We start from the raw sequence: 21,389 nt of genomic DNA, 5'->3' as shown, positions 1-21,389 counted from the left end.
ATTCCATTCCATCCACAGGCAATGTCATTAAAAAGATTTCGCAAAGTCTATTTATTTCCCACATTTAGATATTCTCCAGATATTGTACAGTACAGTTTGTATGCAACAGTTGCTATGCCGAAGGCATGAAGCTGACACTCAGAATTAATCATTTTAAGCAGCAACTACATATTTGACTTGTTTTACAATGGTTTGCTATATTCATACAATGTACAACAGTTAAACATATGCATGTGTAAAAAAATCTGTCTACGAATAAATACCAATTACTTTTCAAATAATTCATTTTTACATGATACATAAACAAAGCTTTGTTTGGGGGGAGATTCCATAACATGAAAACGTAATGTTGGCAGATCCGTGAGCCAGCAGGGACAGGTCCATTTAAAAACTCCAACATGAAGCAAACTACACAATTTAACATATTACACATACACATTTAAAGGTGGAATATGCAGTTGCTTCATCCATTTTTGGACTTAAGAATATGATGTTATAATATTACAAATGCCTCATGTGCTTAGTTCAACTGTCGTAACCATCAGAAACCAAAATAAAAGCTTGTTTCACTCCAATGTTTGTAAACAAACACTATATACCTTCAAAACATAGTAACTATAATTTAGATATCATGGATGGCCAGTCCTTGCATCCATAGCTCTGTCTATGAATTTGAGAGTAGTTACATTTCTCCAGCCCCATCCCTCAGCTTTTTACTGAAACGGGTGGGGAGTTCGCAATGTTAGTGTTTCAACTGCTGATTGCCGCTTTAACATAGTGACATGTATCGTTCCCGTTCAAACATTTGTGTAAATGTTATTTTGGTCCTCGTCAAGTTAACTAAGCAGTGGCAGTATCCTGATATAATAGAAAATACGTGAGAAGTGAATACTCCTGAAAGAACTCTGCACTTTGCTGCCATCTGTAGGTAAGATGTGGCACAGCGGCATCAACTGTTGCCTCAGCAGCAATCATGGCTGGTAGAGGTTTTCAAACAAGGTGCAGGACACAGCGTCACAATGGGAATGAACAACAACAAAATAAAGAGACAGAGGCTTCCCTGTATATCTACTGGGACTGATCTCCCAGTAAACTAACCAGGCGGGAGGTTCTAGCCACACCCAGCAACTTTCCAGCAACCCTCCACAGATTCCAGATAACTTAAAAAAGACAAAAGAAAGCTGACCTTAGATCAGTATCTAAAAGCAACATCACCTATGACTTCTCACCCTTGACCCTCGGCGACCTGCCCTGACCTGATGACCCCTTCAGCAGGGTGAGGAGGAGACCTGGTCGTAGTCGGGGCACTTGAGCAGGGCCGGGTAGCTGGCGCTCATCTGGAGCGAGGTTTCGCTGGAGATGTCCGAGGGGCTGCGTCCGCGTGCCCAGGTCTCCGGGTGTAAGAACTGACCGGAGTGGTCAGAGCAGTTACTGAGGCGCGGCCGGTAGAAGCCAGGGTGGTGGCGCTGGTACATTTCCTCGGCTGTGTAGCGCTTCATGAACAGGTAGACGGACATGACGCCCGCACTCTGGAGGGGAGAGAGACAGAGAGAGACAGACAGACAGGAGATGATAAAGGTTAGAGGACACTGCACTCTGTAGTATAGAGAGCCAGAAGACCCAGAAGACCCAGAAGAGAGGGTACCACACCAGCAGACGACAGGTCTGTGGTGTGGTTAGAGTGTTGGGCCGTAACCGTAAGGTTGCTGGTTCGAATACCCGAGCCTACAAGGTGAAATGCAAGGCACTTAACTCTAATTTGCTCCAGGGCTGCTCTACTACTATGGCTGTAGTATTTCACCTCACCAATCCAGTGTATGTGACAATAAAAAAACATATTCTTTGGTAGTGAACTATCATACAATGTAGATTCTTTCTACAACAAATGTTGTACCTCAGTGAGTGCATGTTTCTTATTTTTTCTCATCTTATTCAACTGTCACCATGCACCTGCAACAAAGATAGCTCAGATGTGCGAGTGCCTTTTGAATTTTGAAGTACCTCAGTGAGCAGAAAGGAGATGGCAGCGAAGGCGAAGGACCAGCCGTACCGGTAGCTGAAGTAGGACTCACTGCTCTTAGTCCTGTTCAACATCTCGTCATTAATACTGGATATATACAGCACGAGACCTACCACCAGAGCCAGACCTGACAGAGAAAGAGAGGGAAGAGGAGGGGGAGATAACAGAAAGAGAGAGGGGGAGGCAAAAGAGAGATTAAACAAACCTTCAAAGTCTGATAGTGATCGTGTTAAAGCGAGATAGACACCGTCACATTCTGTAGCTGAAGCAGAGATGGCAGAAAACAAGGAGGAGGAGAAGTAGGGAAGAAGAGGAGAAAGAGAAGGAGGTGAGGAGGAAGAGATGGAAGATTAGAAGAGTACCTGAGAGGATGAAGAAGATTCCGGAGACAAAGGCCAGGATGGTGCGATGAGGTCGGACGTGTCCGATGTTGTTGAGCACAAAGCCGATGAACATGAAGAACAGACTGACCAGAGGAAACGGAGTGGCTGAACGAATCATCTCTGAGAGAGAGAGAGAGAGAGAGAGAGAGAGAGAGAGAGAGAGAGACAGAAACAGAATTTCACAGACACATATAGCTATGCTCATCTACAAACTCTTATACTCTACTTTCATATTCAAACTCTTATACTCTACTTTCATCTACAAACTCTTATACTCTACTTTCATCTACAAACTCTTATACTCTACTTTCATCTACAAACTCTTATACTCTACTTTCATCTCAAACTCTGAACATAGAGGGTCCAAACAATCTTCCTGTCTACCAGAGAGCTTTCAACAGGCATCAACCAAAACCTAATGAGTCAAAGTCCCTCAGTGTGACTCCTCAGAGTTATTACCTAATAAGTATTCTGAAGCAGAGAGGAGTCAGCAGGGTGGAGACCCAGAGACGGTGGGAGTTCTGATGACTCATTTTATTCTGTATGGGCAGACTGGACTCGGGGCAATTGGAAAGAGACTTGAATAGTAAAGAGGTCGTCATTCAGACACGCTAGGAGGAAAACAAATTTCAATAAAACTGTTATTACGTTTAAGCATTTGAGCCTTAATTGGTGATGTGAAAGCTTATATACTGATGATGAAGAAGCACCATTTTACTCAAGTCTCTTGCCACCCAAGAGTGAATATATTATCTCTCGCATTCAGTCTGTTCTTCCATTTCTTCACTTTAGAACGCTGGTTACAAGCCATGACTGATATTATCATTCCATTCATCGAACAGGAACTCAGAACACCTCAGTAATAGTTCTTCCAATGCACATACAGCTTCTTAATGGTACACTGCTCCCTCTCACCGCTTCAGCTATTCAGGTAGAAACACTGTTCAGCTAAGTAACCACAAGAGGGTGCCATATGTTGATACATTGTGTCACTTGTCCTTATTTGTCCTGAATGCATTGGCAGTATTACAACCACCCACTCACTCTGAACCACAGAGTGCTTCATCTACTAACACACAGACAGGGTCTATTCAATCAAACGCTGTACATCGAGAAGAGAGGCAGTGACCCTTTAGAGCAACTGGCCCAAAAGTTGATATATATTATTATTGTTGCTCAAGCATATTGTTCAATTATGTATACATTGCTTTGGCAACAGAGGCAACCACCCAATAAAGATTGAGAGAGAGAGAGAGCGAGACAGAGACAGAGAGAAGGAAAATTAGAGAAACATAACTTACTAAGTACACTGACTGTGGACTCAGAGGTCAGCTGTAAGTTCATGGGCATGATGTACTCTATGGTGAAACAGCGACCTGCCTCTTCACCTGGAAGAGAAGAAGAGAGGGATTATAGAGAGCCTATAAAGAGATTGTAGAGGTTATTATTTAACCTTTATTTTGACAGGGAGAGACTTTCCATAGAGGGGTCATAATAGTTAGGCTAAACTGTAGGCCGAACCACTGTAGGCCGAACCATTCGGACGCTACAGACGATTTTGTGAGAAGACCGACTTTCGGGTCTGACAAACACCGCTCTTGCTCTGTCACCTTTCACGGCAAATGAGGAAATGCAACATTCTCCCTCTCATTCCCCAAAACAACCAGACAGTGAGAAAGAAGAACAAACATGTCCCTTACCACTGACACAGGGTCAGATCTGATTTCATCTCTCTAATAGTTACACTCTTAGAAAAAAAGGTGCTATCTAGATACCTAAAAGTGTTCTTCGACTGTCCCCATAGAAGAACCCTTTGAGAAACCCTTTTTGGTTCCAGGTAAAACCCTTTTGAGTTCCATGTAGATCCCTTTCCACAGAGGGTTCTACATGGAACCCAAAATAGTTCCACCTGGAACCAAAAAGGGCTCTCCTATGGGGACAGCCAAATAACACTTTTGTAACCTTTTTTTCTAAGGGTGTACACCTAGAATTGGTCTCAATTGGTCTGATCCAGGATCAGCTGGAGATGGTAGTGACCTGCCAGGAAGCAGACTCTCCAGAGTCCAGAGTGCAGGGAGGTCCTGATGTCAGTGGTCTGGTTCAGGGGCAGGATGACCCCCTCCTCCAGGTACAGCCAGTAGTCTGTAGAGACCGCAACTCCCAGAAGCCCCAGCCCGCTGACCGCAAAAACGCTGCTCAGCAATGCCAGAGCCTTCCTGCCGCACACGCTCATCACGGTAGGATCAGAGGTGGTCCGCACCAGCAGGGGGCACTGGGTCAGAGGTTAGAGGTGAGAGGTCAGATCTGTGGGGAGAAGTAGAGGGTTGTTACTGTTATTGGGGTGACACGGATGTAGTTGGTGGCACAAGCAGAGAGACCTACTGGTAGTGAACACACTTAGGGTGCAAAGGACCATAAAAGGAACAGACACACAATTGACTGGCATGCTCTTCTGTACGATTGGTAGATGATGTATAACGGCACAATGCTGCTAGATCTCTCAGACAGAGATACATGTCATACTGCCCTGTGTCACTCAGACAGAGAGAGAGAGAGAGAGACAGAGACAGAGACAGAGACAGAGACAGACGAGACAGACAGACAGACAGACAGACAGACAGACAGACAGACAGACAGACAGACAGACAGACAGACAGACAGACAGACAGACAGACAGACAGACAGACAGAGGAGATGGCGTTCAGCTGCCATGAAAAGAAGATGGGCGGCTGCAGGCGTAACGGAACTTCTATTCACTCTGGAGAGAAAGAGAGAAAGAGAGAGAGCTAGCTCGCTGACAGCAGCATGACACAAACACAGCCGCCCGACCCTGTGCTGATGTTCTAATACTATCCTTTCAGTTCTCTCTCTCTCTGCTCTGTGGCTGTGAGGACACGTGGATGAATCTACAGGCCAATTACTGATAAAGCATGAAGAGCAACACCTTACAGCCACACAAGAAAGAAACAGTGGGAGAATGCGTGGCTGGGTGCTATGAGGTGTTTGAATAGACATTTCAAAGGTAGACTGAAGATGTTTCTCAGTGAATAGACTTAATGTCCTGATTTAAAACACAGCTGTAGGCTCATTGTGGTGAATTCCCCTGGACTTGAGAGGGGATATAAATGACTGTGTGGGAGGTGTGGGCGTGCTGGCAGGCGTTAGAGTGTTGGAGGAACATCAAGCGCTGAAGGAGGACATGCTTACAGGATTGGTGTGTGTGTGAGTGTGTGTGAGAGAGAGAGAAAGGTGGTAATTGAGGAGATTTTGGAATAAAAATTGGACAAAGTGACAAAATAGAGAGGGATAAATGAAAAATATGAAAGCAGATGATCTCTGTGATTCATATTCTTTCAGAACAGGTACTCCCTCTGTCTCAATTTTTTTTAAACGTAACCTTTTTTTAACTAGGCAAGTCAGTTAAGAACAAATTCTTATTTACAATGACGGCCTACCCAGGACAATGACTGGGTTGTGCACCACCCTATGGGACTCCTAACCACAGCCGGATGTGACACAGCCTGGATTTGAAACAAGTACTGCAGTGACGCCTACTTGTACTGAGATCCACTGTCTTAGACCACTGCGCCCCTCTCTTGCTCTCTCCCAAAGTGAAAAAGATAATAAACAAAAGCAAAATAATCAATAAAAAAATTCAAAGGAATAGACACATTTCAAATGTCATATTATGGCTATGTACAGCGTTATAATGATGTGCAAATAGTTAAAGTACAAAATGGATAATAAATAAACATAAATATGGGTTGTATTACCAATGGTGTTTGTTATTCACTGGTTGCTCTTTTCTTGTGGCAACAGGTCCCAAATCTTTTGCTGTGATGACACACTGATATTTCACCCAATAGATATGGGAGTTTATCAAAATTGTATTTGTTTTCAAATTCTTTGTGGTCTGTATAATCTGTGGGAAATACATGTCTCTAATATGGTCATACATTTGGTAGGAGGTTAGGAAGTGTAGCTCAGTTATCACCTCATTGTGTGGGCAGTGGGCATATAGCCTGTCTTCTCTTGAGAGCCAGGTCTGCCTACGGCGGCTTCTCTCAATAGCAAGGCTATGCTCACTGAGTCTGTACATAGTCAAAGCGTTCCTTAATTTTGGGTCAGTCACAGTGGTCAGGTATTCTGCCATTGTGGCCAAATAGAATTCTAGTTTGCTCAGTTTTTTTGTTAATTCTTTCCGATGTGTCAAGTCATTTTCTTTTTGTTTTCTCATAATTTGGTTGGATCTCTCTCTCGCAGTCTCTCTCTCTTTCAGTATCTCTCTCTATCTCAGTCTCTCAGTCTCTGTAAGTCTCTCTCTCTGTCTCTTTATCTCACTCTCTCTCGCAGTCTCTCTCTCTTTCAGTATCTCTCTCTATCTCAGTCTCTCAGTCTCTCGCTCGGTCTCTCTCTCTCTGTAAGTCTCTCTCTCTGTCTCTTTATCTCACTCTAACTCTCAGTCTCTCTCTCTCTTTCAGTCTCTATCTCTCTGTCTCTCTCTCTCTCTCTCTCTCTGTCTCTGTCAAATTCAAATTCAGATCGCTTTATTGGCATGAAATACAATTTGTAGATATTGCCAAAGCAGTATAGTGGTACAACATTTCAGTAAATACAGTACAATGCAATGAGGATAATGAAATCCAGTTCATTTCAGTAGTAATAATAATAATAATAATAATAATAATATATAATAATAATTTCTACATGTACAACACTACTGCTGTTGTATTGTGGAATCTTCAGGTCGCTACATTTAATTATATAAAAAGAAGATTATAAAAAGACAAAGAAAGAAAGGCTAATAAATAAACAACAACATGAACATGATGATGTTTCCACGATATATTACTGTCAGTTATATACAATGTAAATACTTCAAGGTCATGGGATGTCCCTCAGTCTCTCTCTCTCTTAGTCTCTCTCTCTTAGTCTCTCTCTCTCTTAGTCTCTCTCTCTCTTAGTCTCTCTCTCTCTTAGTCTCTCTCTCTTAGTCTCTCTCTCTCTTAGTCTCTCTCTCTTAGTCTCTCTCTCTCTTAGTCTCTCTCTCTCTTAGTCTCTCTCTCTCTCTTAGTCTCTCTCTCTCTCTCTTAGTCTCTCTCTCTCTTAGTCTCTCTCTCTCTTAGTCTCTCTCTCTCTCTTAGTCTCTCTCTCTTAGTCTCTCTCTCTCTTAGTCTCTTGTCTCTCTCTCTTAGTCTCTCTCTCTTAGTCTCTCTCTCTCTCTCTCTCTCTTAGTCTCTCTCTCTTAGTCTCTCTCTCTTAGTCTCTCTCTCTCTCTCTCTTAGTCTCTCTCTCTCTTAGTCTCTCTCTCTCTTAGTCTCTCTCTCTCTCTTAGTCTCTCTCTCTTAGTCTCTCTCTCTCTTAGTCTCTTAGTCTCTCTCTCTTAGTCTCTCTCTCTTAGTCTCTCTCTCTCTCTCTCTCTCTTAGTCTCTCTCTCTTAGTCTCTCTCTCTTAGTCTCTCTCTCTCTTAGTCTCTCTCTCTCTCTCTCTCTCTTAGTCTCTCTCTCTTAGTCTCTCTCTCTTAGTCTCTCTCTCTCTCTCTCTCTCTTAGTCTCTCTCTCTTAGTCTCTCTCTCTTAGTCTCTCTCTCTCTCTCTCTTAGTCTCTCTCTCTTAGTCTCTCTCTCTTAGTCTCTCTCTCTCTCTCTCTCTTAGTCTCTCTCTCTTAGTCTCTCTCTCTCTCTCTCTTAGTCTCTCTCTCTTAGTCTCTCTCTCTTAGTCTCTCTCTCTCTTAGTCTCTCTCTCTCTTAGTCTCTCTCTCTTAGTCTCTCTCTCTCTTAGTCTCTCTCTCTCTTAGTCTCTCTCTCTCTTAGTCTCTCTCTCTCTCTTAGTCTCTCTCTCTTAGTCTCGCTCTGTCTCAATTTAATTTCAATTCATGGGGCTTTATTGACATGGGAAACATATGTTAACATTGCCAAAGCAAGTGAAGTAGGTAATAAACAAAAGTGAAATAAACAATAAAAATTATTAGTAAACATTACACTCTCAAAAGTTCCAAAAGAATAAAGACATTTGAAATGTCATATTATGGCTACATACAGTGTTGTAATGATGTGCAAATAGTTAAAGTACAAGAGGGAAAATAAATCAACATAAATATGGGTTGTATTTACAATGGTGTTTGTTCTTCACTGGTTGCCCTTTCCTTGTGGCAACAGGTCACACATCTTGCTGCTGTGATTGCACACTGTGGTATTTCACCCAGTAGATATGGGAGTTTATCAAAATTGTATTTGTTTTCAAATTCTTTGTGGGTCTGTGTAATCTGAGGGAAATATGTGTCTCTAATATGGTCATACATTTGGTAGGAGGTTAGGAAGTGTAGCTCAGTTTCTACCTCATTTAGTGGGCAGTGTGCACATAGCCTGTCTTCTCTTGAGAGTCAGGTCTGCATTCGGCGGCCTTTCTCAATAGCAAGGCTATTCTCACTGAGTCTGTACAAAGTCAAATCTTTCCTTAATTTTAGGTCAGTCACAGTGGTCAGGTATTCTGCCACTGTGTACTCTCTGTTTAGGGCCAAATAGCATTCTAGTTTGTTCCTGTTTTTTATAAATTCTTTCCAATGTGTCAAGTAATCATCTTTTACTTTTCCAATGATTTGGTTGGATCTAGTTGTGTTGCTGTCCTGGGGCTCTGTTTGTGTTTGTGAACAGAGCTTCAGAACCAGCTTGATTAGGGGGCTCTTCTCCAGGTTCATTTCTCTGTAGGTGATATCTTTGTTATGGAAGGTTAGGGAATTGCTTCTCCTTAGGGGTTTGGAGAAATTTAACGCCTCTTTTATGGATTTTGATAATTAGCGGGTATCGGGTAAATTCTGCTCTGCGTGCATTATTTGGTGTTTCACATTGTACACAGAGGATATTTATGGAGAATTCTGCATGCAGAGTCTCAATTAGTTGTTTGTCCCATTTTGTGAACTCTAGGTTGGTAAGCGGACCTCAGGCCTCAGAACCATAAAGGGCAATGGGTTCTATAACTTCTTAGGGATAGGCCCCTTTTTTTTCTCAATTTCCGCCTGAATGACGTGCCCAAAGTAAACTGCCTGTTGCTCAGGCCCGCTAAAACACTGTTTGTGTAAAAGTGGAAAACAAAGATATGGTGGAAATACCATAAGCAATTGATACACCTAGTCGTTCCTAGTTAAACTGTTATTCTACCTTGCAAAATTAAATTCCAATGGCTTTCACAGGGTGTCAGCAGTCTATGTTCAAGCTTGTAACTTCAAAAATGAATAAGAAATAACATTCTTAGTAGAAGGACACAGTCTTGGAAATTCATGTTTGCGCACGCCATGAAGACAGGACGTAACTGCTAAAATCGGTTTCCTATTGAACATACTTCTTTCTGTAAGAAATATTCTAGTTTGATTACATTTTAGCGTATCTGAGGAGTAAATAGAAATGTATTTTGACAAAGTTTAGGGATAGATTTTTGGATTCCTTTCTCTGCATGTTGATCGAGTGGATTACTGAAATCGATGGCGCCAACTGAACAGACTTTTTGGGATATAAAAAATGATTTTATCTAACAAAATGACACTACATGTTATAGCTTGGACCCTTTGGATGACAAATCAGAGGAAGATTTTCAAAAAGTAAGTGAATATTTAATCGCTATTTGTGAATTTATGAAACCTGTGCCAGTGGAAAAATATTTTGATGTGGGGCGCCGTCCTCAAACAATCGCATGGCATGTTTTCGCTGTAATAGCTACTGTAAATCAGACAGTGCAGTTAGATTAACAAGAATTTAAGCTTTCAAACGATATAAGACACTTATATGTACCTAAATGTTTAATATCCATAATTTTTATAAATTATTTGAATTGCGTGCCCTCCAGTTTCACCGGAAGTTGTCCCGCTAGCGGGACACCTAGGCTTAAATTAGGTGTTTGTCCCATTTTGTGAATTCTAGGTTGGTAAGCGGACCTCAGGCCTCAGAACCATTAAGGGCAATGGGTTCTATAACTGATTCAAGTATTTTTAGCCAGATCCTAATTGGTATGTCCAATTTTATGTTCCTTTTGATGGCATAGAAGGCCCTTCATGCCTTGTCTCTCAGATAGTTCACCGCTTTGTGGAAGTTACCTGTGGCGCTGATGTTTAGGCTGAGGTATGCATCGTGTCTAGATGAAATTTGTATTCGTGGTCCTGGCAACTGGACCTTTTTTGGAGCACCATTATTTTTGTCTTATTGAGATTTACTGTCAGGGCCCAGGTCTGACATAATTTGTGCAGAAGATCTAGGTGCTGTTGTAAGCCCTCCTTGGCTGGGGACAGAAGCACCAGATCATCAGCAAACAGTAGACATTTGACTTCAGATTCTAGTAGGGTGAGGCCGTGTGCTGCAGTCTGTTCTAGTGCCCTCGCCAATTTGTTGATGTTGAAGAGGGTGGGGCTTAACCTCAATCCCTGTGGAAAGAAATGTGTATTTTTTACCTATTTTAACCGCACACTTGTTGTTTGTGTACATGGATTTTATAATGCCTAAACATCAGAGCCATAATCTGTCAAAAAAACAACGAGAAGACTTTGCCTTTGTTTTTGTTTGTTTGTTTCTCAATTAGGGTGTGCAGGGTGAATACGTGGTCTGATGTACGGTAATTTGGTAAAAAGCCAATTTGACATTTGCTCAGTATATTGTTTTCACTGAGGAAATGTATGAGTCTGCTGTTAATGATAATGCAGAGGATTTTCTCAAGGTTGCTGTTGATGCATATCCCATGGTAGTTATTGGGGTCAAATGTGTCTCCACTTTTGTGGATTGGGATGATCAGTCCTTGGTTCCAAATATTGGGGAATATGCCAGAGCTGAGGATGATGTTAAAGAGTTTAAGTATAGCCAATTTGAATTTGTGGTCTGTATATTTTATCATTTCATTTAGGATACCATCAACCCCACATGCCTTTTTGGGTTGGAGGGTTTGTATTTTGTCCTGTAGTTCATTCAATGTAATTGGAGAATCCAGAGGGTTCTGGTAGTCTTTAATAGTTGATTCTGAGATTTGTATTTGATCATGTATATATGTTTTTGCTGTTTGTTCTTTGTTCTTTGTTATAGAGCCAAAAATATTGGAGACGTGGTTTATCCATACTGTCACGATCCTGACCTGAGAGAGACGTTTTTTCTCTGTTTGGTTAGGTCAGGGTGTGACATAGGGTGGGCATTCTATGTGTTGTAATTCTATGTTGGTTTTTCCTTTGATTGGCCTAGTATGGTTTCCAATCAGAGGCAGCTGTCTATCGTTGTGTCTGATTGGGAATCATACTTAGGCAGCCCTTTTTCCCACAGTCAGTTGTGGGATCTTGTCTTTGTTTGGTTGCATGTATTTTGCATTACGAAGCTTTTCGTTCGTTGTGTTTATTGTTTTTTTTGCTGGTTCACCTTTAAAATAAAAGATGATGAACTCAACATCTACCTTGAACGACGGATGTTACACATACATCTCCATTTTGAATAGATAACTTGTGTTGTTGTTTTAGGTTTTCTACTGCCAAGTTAACACCTTCAATATTACAGTGAAACATTTTGTCCAGGAAATTGTCTAGAAGGAATTGAATTTGTTGTTGCCTAATAGTTTTTTTTGACAGATTACCACACTACCTTCCTTCCATCTTCCCTGTAGCTCAGTTGGTAGAGCATGGTGTTTGCTACGCCAGGGTTGTGGGTTCGATTCCCACGGGGGGCCAGCACAGAAAAAAAATGGATAAAATGTATGAAATGAAATGTATGCATTCACTACTGTAAGTCGCTCTGGATAAGAGTGTCTGCTAAATGACTAAAATGTAAAAAATGTATAGCATTTCTTAATATTATTCAGTTCCTTTGGCTTTGATGCCTCATGATTGAGCATAGCTCTGATCTGAAAGAGGTGTCAGTGGACTGACTCTGAATGCTCTAAGAGACTCTGGGTTGAGGTCAGTGATAAAGTAGTCTACAGTACTACCGCCAAGAGATGAGCTATAGTTGTACCTACCGTAGTAGTCCCCTCAAAGCCTACATACCCAGTGTCCAACAGAGCTGCAGGAGTTGTGATTTGGTTATGTTGTCGTAGTTGTGTCTAGGGGGGCATATGGGGGAGGGAATGCTGTCACCTCCAGATAGGTGTTTGTCGCCCTGTGTTCTGAGGGTGTCAGGTTCTTGTCCAGTTCTGGCATTTAGGTCGCCACAGACTAGTGTCCATGGGCCTGGAAATGTCCCTGGGCCTGGAAATGGTTGATCTCCCCCTCTAGGATGGAGAAGCTGTCATCGTTAAAGTATGGGGATTCTATTGGCGGGATATAGGTAGCATACAAGGATATTTTTCTCTGTAGATATCATTTCCTCATTCATTTCTAGCCTGTTTTGACTAATTTAGGTCTGCTCTATACCAAATTAGCATGCCCCCGAGTCTCTTCCCTGTTTCACACTTGGTAGTTTGGTGGATGGGACTACCAGCTCTCTGTAACCTAGACAGCAACCAGTGGGTCCGTCTCCTTTATACCATGTTTCTTGTAGGATGACAATGTCTTTATTTCCAATTTCTTTGATGAAGTCTGGGTTCCTGCTCTTTAGGCCAAAGGCAGATGACCTCAGACCTTGTATAATCCAGGATGAGATATTAAAAGCTTTGTGATACATAGCGTCTAGTGTTGTTTTTGTGTGGTTCAGGCCCGGACCATCACAGCAGGTGTGAATAGAGCATGTTGAGCATCTGATACATACTTCTTAGGTCCCAGGATGGGGCTTGGGCGGGTGTAATAGTGGGGGTTGGGCCTGTTGCTCTGCTCACGGCCTGGGCATATGTCCTGCTGTCATGTTGACGTCCTTGCCGCAGGGGCGGGGGGCATGGGGTGGGCAGAAGGGGCATAGGTCTGATATGGGATGCCTATATAGGGTGTGGCCAGGGTTTGCTTGGGGTGGTCTTAACTGGTTGGGGTGTGGCTGGTGATGCTGTGGTCTGGGTGTAGGTCCTCTTGGTATGGTTTCTCTCGGTGCAGGTCCTTCAGGAGCGGGTCTTGCAGGTCTGGGCGGGGTGTCCGTTGTTCTGTTGCTCCTGTGTAAGGTGCTGAGGCTATGGATGAGGGTTGGGACTGCTGCCTTGTAGAGGTGGACCTGGTCGTAAAGGCTGTTCAAGTCCAGGTTGGAGTGGTGGGCCAGGTAGACATTAGGTTTTGAGGCACAGTCTTGCTTAATGCTTGCATTCACCCGCTGTATGGTGGCAGGGTGTAAGTATTTTTGTGGTAGCAGGGTGGAACCACTTGTGCGTTGGAGAAAGTGGAAGAAGCTTTTTCAATCACTCCCTTGAGTGCTGTGGCCGCCCTTCACTGCTGGGCCCTCAGGTCATTTATGTCCGTGTGAATTATGATGTGGCTGGGGGACCCTAGTCTGTCCTCTGACAACATCTCCAGGGCATGCCTAGTGTTTGGGCATCAGCGTTTAGCCACTTTGGGAAAAAGTTTATCCTCTTAAATGTATTTGCCATTTGAGTGAATGAGGAGCACAATCTCTGGCGTTGTGTGTCCACAGTGGATGTGTGGGGGTTTCCAAGGTAGCTATCAGGGGAGCTGACAGGGGGGTTGTTAGGAGGGAGTGGGGTCTGTTGGGTTGGTGGGTCCTGTGTTGTCTGTCCCATTGTGGTGTTGAGGTTGTGGTCTGAGGTGGGCTGTTCGACTGGCTTCTCTGGGGGAGAGAAGCTCTCTGTCACACCTCAGGTTTCTAACCTTCTCCTTCAGTGCCATGTGTGCCTTTTTAAGTTCTCTCACCTCAGTCCGTAGAGCAGTCAGCTCTCTCAGACAGCTGTCCATCTCGTCCTTCTGCCCTCTGGGTGTTGTTGGGGGGGGGGTCTCTGAGCACCACCATGTCTCTGTCCAGTTCTGTGACTTTACCCCTCTCAATGATGGAGGAGCAGTGCAGATCTGGGACCTGGGTGTGATCAGTGCTGGGGAGTTGTCACAGAGAGAGAGCATTTCCTGCTGTGCTCTCTCTTTGAAATTATCCTGCCATTGTTTGGCTCAAGGATTTTCACACCTCTCACTTGAAGTTGCAACCAGGTCAGTTCTGTCCTAGCAGCTTGGTAGTTTAGTATTATTTATTTATTAAGCTTTATATAACAACATTACCTGGAGATAATTGTCTTTTACTTTTTGGCTTCAGTAGTAGGTTCAGACTGAACAATACTCATTCAGTTATGTGTTGGATGGTATTTCCAGGTTCACTTGTGTTTCTCCTGCAGGTTTTGGTTTGTTAGAAGTTTGTTCTTGATAGTCCTTGGTAGTAATAGTCCATTCAGGTAATTTGGTCCAAAATCAAGGTTTTAGATCTGGAATTTCATCCTTGTAAAAAAATGCAAGGTTATCTATATTTATCCAACTCTAATTGTATCTTCTCAGAGAGAGAGAGAGAGAGAGAGAGACAGAGAGAGAGAGATAGAGAGAGACAGTCTCTTTGACAAAGGGAAAATAGGGGATTAGTGGTCAATCTGGAGGGTTGCTGTCCCAGTCCACATGGCTCTCTCCCCCCCCCCCGCTCTCTCTCCTCCTCTCTCTCTCTCCCCCTCTCTCTCTCTTCCCCCCCCTCTCCCCCCTCTCTCTGTCTCTCTCTCTCTCTCTCTCTCACCCCCACTCTCTCTCTCTCACCCCCCACTCTTTCTCTCTCCCCCCTCTCCTCTCTCTCTCATCCCTGTTTCCTGTCTCTGATTCATGTTTCTGGGTGTGCTCACTGTGCTGTTTAAACAATTCCAACCCGAACAGGGAGATTAGGAGTCTAAATCCTAGCCATCATGAAATGTCAAAGTGCTACAAATCAATCTATTGTCTCATTTTGATGGCATCACAGCTAAATCCCAGCCAAATGCAACTATCAGTCAGCTGGATGTTCAAGATTGCCAATCTAAAGCACGATGATGTCTCAGCATGGCTTGAATTTATCTTCAAATAAGGACTTGAATGTCTTGGATGGTTGGATGGGAACGGTTTATGTTAGGTCACATGTAAGCATGCACACACCTACTGCACACTGATATACAGATGCATGTACAGTAGCAGTCAAGGGTTTTCTTTATTTTTACTATTTTATACATTGTAGAATAATAGTGAATATCAAAACTATGAAATAACAGATATGGAATCATGTAGTAACCAAAAAAGTGTTAATAATTTTATATTTTATATTCTTCAAAGTAGCTACCCTTTGCTTTGATGACAGCTTTGCACACTCTTGGCATTCTCTCAACCAGCTTCACCTGGAATGCTTTTCCAACAGTCTTGAAGGAGTTCCCACATATGCTGAGCACTTGTTGGCTGCTTTTCCATCACTCTGTGGTCCAACTCATCCCAGACCATCTCATTTGGGTTAAAGTTGGGTGGTTGTGGAGGCCAGGTCATCTGATGCAGCACTCCATCACTCTCCTTCTTGGTCAAATAGCCCTTACACAGCCTGGAGGTGTGTTGGGTCATCGTCCTGTTGAAAAACAAATGATAGTCCCACTAAGTGCAAACCAGATGGGATGGCGTATCGCTGCAGAATGCTGTGGTAGCCATGCTGGTTAAGTGTGCCTTGAATTCTAAATAAATCACTGACAGTGTCACCGGTAAAGCACCCGCACACCATCACACCTACTCCTCCATGTTTCACGGTGGGAACTACACATGCGGTGATTATCCGTTCACCTATTCTGCGTCTCACAAAGACACGGCGGTTAAAACCAAAGATCTCAAATTTGGACTCCGGTCTAATGTCCATTGCTTGTGTTTCTTGGCCCAAGCAAGTCTCTTCTTATTATTGGTGTATTTTAGTAGTGGTTTCTTTGCAGCAATTCGACCATGAAGGCCTGATTCACGCAGTCTCCTCTGAACAGTTGATGTTGAGATGTGTCTGTTACTTGAACTCTGTGAAGTATTTTTTGGGGCTGCAATTTCTGAGGCTGGTAACTCTAATGAACTTATCCTCTGCAGCAGAAGTAACTCTGGGTCTTCCTTTCCTGTGGCGGTCCTCATGAGAGACAGTTTCATCATAGCGCTTGATGGTTTTTGCGACTGCACTTGAAGAAACTATCAATGTTCTTGAAATTTTCCGGATTGACTGACCTTCATGTCTTAAAGTAATGATGGACTGACATTTATCTTTGCTTATTTGAGCTGTTCTTGCCATAATATGGACTTGGTCTTTACCAAATTGGGCTATCTTCTGTATACCATTCCTTGTCACAACACAACTGATTGGCTCAAATGTATTAAGAAAAGAAATTCCACAAATTACTTTTAACAAGACACAACTGTTAATTGAAATGCATTGCTGGTGACTACGTTATGAAGCTGGTTGAGAGAATGCCAAGAGTGTGCAAAGCTGTCATCAAGGCAAAGGGTGGCTACTTTGAAGAATCTCAAATAAAAATATATTTTGATTTGTTTAACACTTTTTTGGTTACTACATGATTCCATATGTGTTATTTCATAATTTTGATGTCTTCACTACTATTCTACAATGTAGAAAATAGTGAAAATAAAGAAAAACCCTTGAATGAGTAGGCATGTCAACTTTTGACTGGTACTGTACATGCATCTGTATATCTCTGTACATCTCACTCGAATGCATAAACAAGCACACACACATCCACGCACACAAACTTACACACACATCCACGCAAACTTATACAGACAGGCACACGCACACGCACACGCACACACACACACACACACACACACACACACACACACACACACACACACACACACACACACACACACACACACACACACACACACACACACACACACAGACATCTACTAGTTATAATCTGATTCTACTATTTCATTACCTATAGCCTCTGAACTCTGACAGGAAACATTCACCATGGCAGACTGAAGTGAGACTGAATACAGAGACAGTCTTCTATTTACATTCAAAACCCTGTCACTCACTCACACCAGGCAGTGAGTCAAAAGTCAAATTTAGACATGTTTTCACTTTAGTGTGACTTATTAAAACAAATGATCTGTGTCATACTGGGTATGAAAATCCCCCAATTAACACCAAGGTGATTGTTGAGGGAATGAGTAAGAACATTTTATGGACCCGTGATCGTGTTCATGACATCATCACTGGTAAAAGGGAGGAGGTAAAAACATCAGAGGGGCATACTCTCAACAAAAGAGACAACTGTGACGGCTACAAAACATCTCAACTTGTGAAAAAGGCCTGTCCTACTGTATATGCCCAGCAATTCATATTGCCTGGCACATAAGCATCCTCTATGTTACAAGTGTGTCATCAGACCTACACCCAACCTGTTATACAACTGGATGGTTAGAAGTGTCATGACGTTGCCCTCTTTGAGTACAGGGAGGACAGTTGACCCCCTCCCCCTTGCACCATCCCCCAACCTACCTCCCCCCACCCAGGCCCTGTGGCAGGAGAATCTCCTGCGACATGGCCCATAGAGAGACACAGGAAATTCTTCCAACTCACAGAATTGGGGAACTGAACGACATTTATGTTCTGGAGAAGGTATAAAAGATTGGTGAAGAATCCAGCTAAGAACTGGTCCGCTTGGTACAATTTTGTGATACTCAGAAGAGACAATATAGCCATATTACCATAATACTGTTTATATAATAGCCTCAGCTATGGGACTTGCATCTAAATGGTTGTATAAAATGTATTAATAAGGATAAAGCTATTTGTAATACATTGAGATGCTATGTACTGATGTTAATGTGATAGAATGTATTTTCTGGTCAAAGATTAAATCAGTCATCGGCACGCCCCCAGGGACACAGACAGGACCAGGCGTCATGTGACAAGCCTCTTCTATGTTCACGTATAAAACCCCCACCCTGATTTAATTTCTCCAGACCAGCTTACCTCAGAAGAGAGAGCCAAGGTTTGACCACCCAATTCTTCTACTGAAAGTTACCTATACCACGTGGTTAAACTTTTAGACTATCGAGACCGACAGAATAAGAACAAGTCTTTGATATTAATTATTAGTCTGCAGCTAAGTAAATTATATCATTGAACGCGAAGACCAACGAAACGAATGTCGCTTTAATGAATGTCGCTTTGAAAGATCCATTCTAACCGAGAGAGAGAGAGAGAGAGCTCTCCAACAGAACGACTCTCCAACAAGGATCCCGACGACACACTGAGCGTAAATATATATTGATTGCAATTGTTCCCGAATGAGTGAGCGTTCATGTGCAAAGGGTTAGCATATCAATTGTTAATATTAATGAACTCTGTGTGCCTCCTCAGCTGCCCTTTATGACCCTTTGTTTAACAAGACACCAGCCATGCCTGTTTAGCCCACTAGGGCACATTACTCTACCAATTCTTTGTGACGATAACTACTGTTTGTATGCTTTCTGTGAATTACTTAGTTTAGTAAATAAATGATTTTAAGACATTTGATGTATGGATGACTTTAGTAAAGGCTGGATTCGTGCAGATACAACAATTTACGACGTTTGGAATGAGACTGGACGCGAGGTAAAATACACCATTTAAACCAGATGATAATCGGCCTATACTATAATAGAATATAATATATAATGTTATAATATAGAAAAGTTATATTAGGAAAATTATAACTTTGTAATCTGAATATTTTCCTTGGTGCCCCGATCTCCTAGTTAATTACAATTAAACGATTAATCAGTTTAATCGCGTGATAATAATTACAGGGAGTTAATTGATAAACATGTCTTCAGTTTAATGGTGCCCCGGAAGACACGACAGAAGTGACTGAAGCACGTCCTGTCAGTTAGTTACAATCAAGACCATCCTAGTACTCCCCCTGATTGAATGAATATATGACACTGTGTTGACTGATAGTAGCCTATACTTCAGCTCTATGGTTGTGATGTTCTGTTTCTAGGCTACGTATTGACGTGTATCTATTTATATAAGACTTGCAACCTGCTGTAAACGGCTGATAGCTGCACATTTCTCCAGAGTCCCATTCTTTTAGTCTCTTAACTCATAAACCTATCCATGGTGGGCTTCACTGTGACTGGGGTTTGTAGGGGGATTTATAGACCAGTTTATAGTACATGGGACCACAGCCAGTTTACTGGGAAATGTCCAGCCTTAGAGGATTTAGGTCTACAGATGAACAAAATGTACTACAGAGAAATAAAATGGACTTGTCGAAACTGCAGAGCATTTTTGCAACAGTAAAAGCAACCCTTTTAAGGTGTTGTTTTGTAAAAAATGTGCTTATTATCTTTGTCTCTCTTGGCATATTTGAATAATTTTATTGGCAGTCTCCCAAAACATATCTGTGCAATCCAGACTTAATTAATTAGCTAAATGGGCAAAATATAAATTCAAATGAAGTATTTTAAATAATTTACCAAAGATGTGGACACACTTCCTCAATACAGATTCCATCACACTAATATGCTATATGGCTACAGGCTGCAGAATGCAGATGCTATAAAACATTCGAGAATTCAGACACCACTGATCCTTTCAATCAGGGTTGAATTCGTTTTCAATAATCATTTTAGCAGATGCTCTTATCTAGAGCAGTTTACAGGTGCAATTAGGGTTACGTGCCTAGCTCAAGGGGCGACAGATTTTTCACCTTGTCGGCTCGAGGATTCAAACTAACCAACTTTAGAGGATGGCATTTGTCATTACGGTGTTGTCGACTTGCAGAGGACATTGCAGGTAGTCTAGAAACGGATTGTCTGCGGCGACACCGTCATTTCATCGGCTCTCTATCGTGCAGTTCATTCAAAGGTGACAGTAGCGCGCGATTCTCTATAATTTCCCGCCCAGACCCATTATCTTTCTCTCTCTCTCTTTCTCTCTCTCGTTCTCTCTCTCTCCTCTTTCTCTATCTCTCCTCTTTCTATCTCTCTTTCTCTCTCATCTTTCTCTCTCCTCTTTCTCTCTCTCTTTCTCTGACAGAGGGAGAGGGACAGTGTGCCCGAACGAAAACAACTTTCCATTGCTCTGATCCGCGAAAAGATATCGATCAGAAACAGTGATGAAAGAAAACAGAACAATACATTGTCCAATCTAGCTCTTTGGTGAGATAAAGTAAATAATTTGCAGAGTTAACTATTGTTCACGTCACTTTGTATTACAGCTACAAGTTGAATGGTTTAGTGAAGTGACATTTCTTTGAACCGGAGAGACCGCTGCATGCATGGGACCTATCCACGGACCTGAAATTACCAGTAAAAACAGAGGCAAAGTGCCCTGCGCTGTAGTACGAAAACATGTTTCTTACATTGGGGTCTAATCACTCATCTTCATTCAAACAATTTACTGTGACTACAGATATCAATTTTAACTCCCGATTCAATCCAAATATCCCCTCTTAAATTAAAATGCGAAGGTCATACAAAACGCAACTCTTTGGGAAATAAAAATGTCCAATTTAAATTCCTTACGGGACCAAATAATGTCGGTATTACATCAGATTGCGTACCTCAGATCTGTGTGCGTAGGATGAGTCTGGGTTCTCTCTCAGTAGTTCTCCCTCCTATGTGTGTCTTCATCTGCACCCCTCACAGACAGTAACAAAAAGTGTTGGAGAGCCGCTTGGTAAATAGACAAGACGGACGGACGTGCACACCGTAGCCACTCACTTCTTGGCATGAAGGTGCGCTTCCTCCAGAGCTCCTCGGATTTAGCAGGCGACCTCACTCACTCACTGCTGACGACGGACATATCCGCAGACCGCACCAGCACCTAGCTGTCCTGCTCAGCTCAACTCAGATGCTTCAGCTCAACTCAGATGCTTTGTGCCATGGTAATTGATATCATCACCACGCTGCACGGAATGCTGAATGCGGAGGCTACAAGAGAGAGAGAGAGAGAGAGAGAGAGAGAGAGAGAGAGAGAGAGAGACCAAAACAAACTATTTCATCAGGTTACATACAGTATTACACTTTTTCCCGAGGAAGGTGCCGTCAATATCACCCCCTAAAGGAGTCCAGTCACCAATGATAGATGCACATATGGCTTACTGTATATTTAGAACATTTTGAGATCAT

The 21,389-nt window shown here is 42.5% G+C and overlaps 1 protein-coding gene across 1 annotated transcript; it reads right to left on the bottom strand.

Moving 5' to 3' along the window:
- Nucleotides 1-36: 36 nt before the first annotated feature.
- cacng5b (calcium channel, voltage-dependent, gamma subunit 5b) lies at nucleotides 37-21,186 on the bottom strand. The gene is made up of 6 exons (XM_014203079.2): nucleotides 20,822-21,186; nucleotides 4,441-4,707; nucleotides 3,705-3,791; nucleotides 2,383-2,523; nucleotides 2,002-2,147; nucleotides 37-1,529 (listed from the first exon to the last, which is right to left on the bottom strand). Exons 2-6 carry the CDS (start codon nucleotides 4,634-4,636, stop codon nucleotides 1,269-1,271), a joined length of 831 nt encoding a protein of 276 aa, XP_014058554.2. The 5' UTR covers nucleotides 4,637-4,707; nucleotides 20,822-21,186; the 3' UTR covers nucleotides 37-1,268.
- Between the last annotated feature and the right edge of the window lie 203 nt (nucleotides 21,187-21,389).

The sequence above is a fragment of the Salmo salar genome, chromosome ssa06 (genome assembly GCF_905237065.1).
Source record: "Salmo salar chromosome ssa06, Ssal_v3.1, whole genome shotgun sequence".
Classification (NCBI taxonomy): Eukaryota; Metazoa; Chordata; class Actinopteri; order Salmoniformes; family Salmonidae; genus Salmo; species Salmo salar.
Note: the sequence above shows the minus strand (reverse complement) of the source record. Positions and strands in the feature narration are given on the sequence as shown.

What these genes read in the sequence shown, in the direction of transcription:
- cacng5b (XM_014203079.2), bottom strand. Translation starts at nt 4,636, where the DNA reads ATGAGCGTGTGCGGCAGGAAGGCTCTGGCATTGCTGAGCAGCGTTTTT. An exon ending in GTCCACAGTCAGTGTACTTA is followed by an intron (nt 2,524 to 3,704) that starts GTAAGTTATGTT and finishes TCTCTCTCTCAG; the next exon opens with AGATGATTCGTTCAGCCACT. An exon ending in AATCTTCTTCATCCTCTCAG is followed by an intron (nt 2,148 to 2,382) that starts GTACTCTTCTAA and finishes TTTCTCTGTCAG; the next exon opens with GTCTGGCTCTGGTGGTAGGT.